Source organism: Notolabrus celidotus, chromosome 5, assembly GCF_009762535.1.
Source record: "Notolabrus celidotus isolate fNotCel1 chromosome 5, fNotCel1.pri, whole genome shotgun sequence".
Classification (NCBI taxonomy): domain Eukaryota; kingdom Metazoa; phylum Chordata; class Actinopteri; order Labriformes; family Labridae; genus Notolabrus; species Notolabrus celidotus.
In genome coordinates, this window is record NC_048276.1 from 14081163 (window position 1) to 14087350 (window position 6188).

General features: G+C 38.4%; 1 protein-coding gene across 1 annotated transcript; it reads left to right on the forward strand.

The window, feature by feature from the left end:
- The first annotated feature begins 1171 nt into the window (after positions 1–1171).
- On the forward strand, positions 1172–5970 carry LOC117812695 (SLAIN motif-containing protein-like). Its single transcript, XM_034683603.1, has 7 exons — positions 1172–1614; positions 2056–2192; positions 2475–2570; positions 3153–3251; positions 3345–3593; positions 3864–3989; positions 4182–5970. The coding sequence occupies exons 1-7, from the start codon at positions 1199–1201 to the stop codon at positions 4439–4441; spliced, it is 1383 nt and encodes a 460-aa protein (XP_034539494.1). The 5' UTR covers positions 1172–1198; the 3' UTR covers positions 4442–5970.
- Positions 5971–6188: the final 218 nt, after the last annotated feature.

A 6188-nucleotide genomic window follows, 5' to 3' on the forward strand; every position in this document is an offset into this window, starting at 1 on the left:
TGAGATTAAGGTGAGAATTCAGAAATTAAAGTCAGAATTCTGAGATTAAAGTCAGAATTCTGAGGTTAAACTCAGAATTCTGAGATAAAAGTCAGAATTCTGAGATTAAAGTCAGAATGTTGATGTTAAAATCAGAATTCTGAGATTAAGGTCAGAATTCTGAGATTAAAGTCAGAATTCTGAGATTAAAGTCAGAATGTTGATGTTAAAATCAGAACTCTGAGATTAAGGTCAGAATTCTGAGATTGACACCCATGACAGTCTTCTTAGTTATATCCATCTCTGCATCCACCCACCTTAGCCAACTTGTTTTTAGGTGACTCAAATGAATGTCCCAAAAATCTCCACCAGTTAGATGAAAATGAAATGCTATAGTAAGGTGAATGCTTATCAAACCCTCAACATCAGTTACCAGGTCAGTTCATTAAGTAAGTACATGTCGCTCTTGATCTCTGACATTTGAGTGACAAAGACGGAGAATTTGAGGTGTCACATGTCTGTAAGGGAAGCTGTAAATCTTGTCTTAATCCGTTTGTGTGCCTGTTAGAAGGAGAGAGAAGAAGAGAGGAACGACACCTGACACTTCTCAATGAGACTTCCTTGGATGTAATAATGAATGAGTCTATTAGTTTAAAATAATCACTCATGCAGATTCAGCATTAGCCTTTAAAGTGAGATTCCAAATAGCAAAAAGTTTATCTGACATATTCATGGTTATGAGAGGAAAAATACGAGTTACATCTGCTGATAAATACTGGACACAGAGAAATTCATCAACAGTGTTTTAAATAGAATGAGGAAGCAGAATGTATTAGACAAATTTTAAAAGCAATGCAAATTTTCTTTATGAGCCCTGAGGGTGTGATGCTGAATGCCTCTTTTTCTTTCTTAGTGGCAACTGACTTTAATCCAGGTAAGCTCATGATGCTAAATCCATCCAATCTGTTGTGTGCCTATACTTAACAGCCCTACTCAGCAAATGTGGGTCAAAGATGTGTCGCAAAGCTAAACAGTCGCTACCTGGTCAGAGAAATATCCACATATCAGGAAACAAGTTGCGTTAAGAGTTGTTTGAAGTGTTTCAGTCTGATTTTTTTAGAGTCTTGTGTGGCTACTTTTATGAAAGAGGACTCAAACATAACTGGACAAGAACTTGAAGACTTGAGAAGGTTTGAGGACTTTACTGAGTTTACTGACTATGGAACTTCATCAAGGCCAGTTTGAGAGCAACTGGAGTCAGTATTTCTGCCATCAGCCACCAGTGGAGTTTGACACCGGTTCAAAACTTCATCTTCTCTGCGATGAGTTGAAAAACAGCTCTTTGGAGGAAGAGGAAAACTCAGATCCATACTCCGGCATCTGGATGAACCCTGAGCGAGCAAAAGTCAAGACTTGTAGCACTCAGTCATATGCAATGGACGCTAGAATAAGACTAGACAACTTAAAGGCAGGATGTAAATCATCACAGCCTTTTCGTGCTGTGAATGGGATGCTGTGCAACTATAATTGTGAAAAAGACCTCGAGAAGAAAGACGAGCCGGAGCCACAAGAGTCTGCTTTGGATTTAGTAGAGATTCTTGATGTGGAACAGGATGGGAAGACTGAAGAGAGCTGGTAGGTACCATAGAGCTATAAGAGGGTCTCTTTGTAGCTCTTTTTTTAATTAAAGTGGCAACAAATCAGAACAAAACTGATGTAGTGATGAAAGTTATTGCGTTAAGTTTAGAGAAGTATATCTCTTGTTTTTTTTATATTCATGTGACAACAAATCAGAACAAAACTGATGTAGTGATAAAGAACAGGATTGTATCAATTGTACTGACCCAACATTAATCCACTAGGGAACGGCTACCTGGCAAAAGTGGCCATTTAAAACTTGCTTACAGGGAAAAACCTCGAGCAAGACTAAACTAGCTGATGAATAGCCATCTGTCAGGATCAGACTTTAGCTTGATTTACTGAACAAGCCGCTGTGCATTTTAAAACTTAATAACAGGGGGTCTACTTCTCCTTCAGACTGTGTGAGTTGAAAGTACTCTTCTTATTTCTTCTCAGGTTATATGAATCTCCAAAGAAGCAGGTGTTTGAGGATCAAGCTGAGTCTGCTCTGACCTGGTGTCGACAAGTGCTGGATAACCCCAGTCCTGAAGTGGAGGCAGCATGTCGTCAACTAATACACAGACTGGATGAGAGTAAGCAGGCAGCTTAGAGTGACCCATTTTCATTTCATAATGTTTATCAGTTTGGCAAACAGATTTTTGTGAGCACAAACTGTGATGTTCAAATGGAATGTTCCAGGTCCATTTACACCTTCTTTTCCCCACAGGCTAAATGTGATCAGAACGACAACATACCTAAAATAAAATAAAATGGGTCAATCATTTATATTATTCATTCAGTCTACTACTGAAATATAAAATATATGTATTGATTTCAGTATTTCCTCACCTCACGCACACCCTCTGTATGTACAGGATCAGGCAGTAACTCCCACAGACGTCCTGCAGTTTTCCAACATGCTGCTGATGTCTCAGTGGATCTGTCACTGGATAAAACCTTGGACGGCTCAAGTACGTATGCCTTTTTTTTTCAAAGTGGACATCAACAGCAACAAAAATAAACCAGAAAAACAAAAAAATAACAATACAAATCAGTACAAGACAAAGAAGACAAAAGACAAAAAAGACAAAGCATTAAAATAATTTACAAGACACAACAAGAAGATAATGACCCGACAGCCCCCAGATCAAGACTCACAACTAGATAGTAATATCTCATATCATATGCTGCTTAAGTAGTAAAACACACATTGGTAAAGAGGTCAACAGATATACAGTATGGCACCATGCCACAAGCCCTCCTCAGAGGAGGAGAGGGCAAACGACAAAACAGGAAAAGGAGATAATCCAATTCTTATTCATGAAGTAAGGTTCAAATTGAGAGGCACTCCACCTTTTAGTAACAAGTCTGTAATTTCATAAGGTAGATAAACTAAGACTGGTTGCCAAATTTCAAAAAAATATCTGTTGTTCCCTTTTAACTTCGCAGAGAGGCTTTCCATTGGTAGGCAACTCATAAACCTCTTTAAATGTTCTTAAAAACTCTCTTTAGTTAAATGGATTCACATTGTATGGTTTTCTGAATCTGTACAGATATCAATAACTTGAGCCTCTCTGAAGACTTCACAACCACCAGCTACAGATTGCACAACATCACAGATGTCCGCACCATGGCTCGACTGCAGGAAGCCAGTAAGTAGAGAAGATTGATTTTGAGGATCTCATTTGCAAAACTTGATTCTCAGTGAAGGTTAAATTGAGGAAACTTTGGTCCACATTTTTCAGGTTTAAGGCAGGACTTTATTTCCACACCAGCCTCTGCTTCGCCCAAGAGGGACCATGAGTCACCAGTGATGTTTCCGTCATACTCTGACAACCCCTTAGAAAACACTGATGACTTCACTCCAGGATGTGGTTCCACCTCTTGTCAGTCTCCAGCATCAGAAGCAAAACAGGGCTGCCAGACTCCAAGACTGGCCAGACTTCAGGATCAAGTCACCCAGTTCAAGCTGCTGAAGCTTGCTCAGAATCAAGGTGCACATTTTTTTCTGTATTATCTTTATTTTTGGTCTAAAAACTAAATAATTAATATTATTTATTTTGTGTACAAGAGGCCTTAGTAAGTTGTAACACCTTAATTACTTGCAGTCATGACCAGAAATGGGATATTAAATGAAACGTGTCCATTGATGACAGATTTTTTGTGTGGTTTAAAATTTAAATCTAGTTTTTATAGATTAAGTTAATCCTAAATACATTTCCAAGTTTGCAAGAATCCATGAAACATTTTTAATTGTTTTGCAGGAACATCAGCAGGCAGGAGCAGGTCACCTCTGCAGACCAGCCTCCGCTCCCTGCAGGCTGTCAGGAACAGTCGGAGTTTAGACATTGAATCCCCACCCGTTGACCAAATTACTCACCCACCATCAGGTTTGGATCCATCACATTTAATACAGAGAAAATCTGATAACTACAGATATACTGAATATCTACCTTGATCCTCAAGTACATCTAATGTATTTCTAAACACTTCTCATATTACTCAAAAACGCTCTGGTCCATATTTCTTGACATTGTGGTACTAGAGCATAACAATTTAAAAAGCATGAATTCTCTCATCAGGTGCATCGCTCATCACAAAGGGATCAAGTTTCTGGTCTCCATCACTTTCTAGAGCTTCAACAAAATCCAGTGGCTCAGTGCAGTCTGGAGGAGACCTCTCAGCTCGGATAAAGAAGCTGCAGAGGTCTCAGTCTGCCAGCCCATGCAGGATCCCTCACGCCGCAAAGGGATACCTGTCATTTCGTGGACGCGTTTTTGCTTCACCTGAGAGGTCGGCCTCTTTAGCCTGGGGCAGAAATGTGCCATCCACTCGAAGGTGAACGTTAAGGTTTCAAGATGTAAAATACAGACAGGTGTTATGAGTAGATTATACAAATAGTTTAAGATTGTAAGATTGAGATTGCAGGATGTATTACAACAAACCTCTGACTGAAATATCATGATTTGATTGAATTAGTGTTAGAAAGACAAAGTGTTCAGTTAAACCACACAGTTGTGCTGTTTATTTGAAAAAGCTTCATCATTTTTACTACAGTAGTTTGATGGGAAATGCAAATAGAGAAGACAATTGTTGTAGTTTATTCTTGTTGGCAGGGCAGAAAAAGAAAGTTGAGAAAAGCTCATACTGACCTGTATGATGAACAGTGGTAACTGTGGAACTCCTATAACATCGATGTCTGACATTGCAGTGTTGTTGAGTGATCAAATATTGTGTTTTCATCTCAATTCAAGCAGGAATCTTTTTAAAAAATACAATCAAAACAGTACTATATCATAGTAAGAATCAGAGATAATTTCCAACATGCAAACACATTGATTTAACCTGATTTCAGTTTTGAGTTGCAGTCAGAATATGTGCACTGCTGATTAAACTTTTTTCTGCAGAGTAGTTGCAACAGGAAGTTTGCATTTTTCTGTCATGTCAGAGAAAAAGAAACAGGTGACATTAGCGTAAGAGGAAGCGTGTTACCAGGAAACAGAGGTGTGGGTTTTGGTGCAGCTTCCCCTTCAAAGGTTGCTGTCATTGTCATAACGGCTGCTTTCATTTTTTCTGTTCTTTTTTTTTTAAAATGACATGGCTTTAAAAAACATGCATTGCAGTTTTACCTGCTTTCATAGTTTCCGTTTTATCTGCAAACAAAAATGATTGCCCAAGAGCAATCATAGTACTTCACATCATATGACCCGAATATCACCTTTGTGTGTTTTCAAAGGGGAAACAGACGAGATATTTCTGAACATAAGGTCCGAGTTAGGTTTTAATGTGTTCTAGAAAGTCACCCCTGATGAAGTCTTTACACCACAGTGTTGTTTTTGTAGTCTTTCTTGGATTCATAGAACATCCACCAAAAGTCAGTTTCTGCTCATTTCGACACACTGCATGCAGCACAACTGAAATGTTTGAGTGATGAAGTCACTGTGAAAAATGCTTGTCATGATAAACCAGTTCAGGTGATGTAATTTTAATTCCTACCAGGAAGTGTTACCTTGATCTTTATATAGTAATTCATTGTAGTCAGTGGAACACTCTTTCCTTTCAGATGCATGTCATGGTTGCTGAACTGGAGTTTCAGCTTGCACCTAGAGTTCTCTCTACAGTTCATGATGTTTAAGACTCCTGATGAGATGTTTCCTGTCATTTTCATGCTAGTAGACTTTAAGAAATTTTCTGCAGTTGGTTTTAAGCCTTAGTGGTTTGATCTCTCAAGAAAAGCACAAGTTAAAGGCAATGTTTAAATCCTAGTAAATCTTTTATCACAACCTAGTCATGTTTGACATCACAGACTTTCAATCAGTGTATGTGACTCAACCTGTACCGAATCTGTAAAATTGTGCTTCGATTTATAAAATAAACTGAGCTTATCTGCATTGGTATGTCTTATCTTTTGAAGGGGTGAGTTTTGAAAAATCTTTTAATGGAAGGAAGGGAAACTTACTGTATTTGACTTTCCTGTGCAACTCGAAAACTCAGCGAATGAGGAAACCACTGTTCCTCATCTTTCATCTTTTGACACACCAAAATAAGTCAATTGTATGAACCAGAATAGGTTCAAAGCGAGGATTATG

What these genes read in the sequence shown, in the direction of transcription:
- LOC117812695 (XM_034683603.1), top strand. Translation starts at nt 1,199, where the DNA reads ATGGAACTTCATCAAGGCCAGTTTGAGAGCAACTGGAGTCAGTATTTC. An exon ending in GGGAAGACTGAAGAGAGCTG is followed by an intron (nt 1,615 to 2,055) that starts GTAGGTACCATA and finishes ATTTCTTCTCAG; the next exon opens with GTTATATGAATCTCCAAAGA. An exon ending in GAAGCTTGCTCAGAATCAAG is followed by an intron (nt 3,594 to 3,863) that starts GTGCACATTTTT and finishes ATTGTTTTGCAG; the next exon opens with GAACATCAGCAGGCAGGAGC.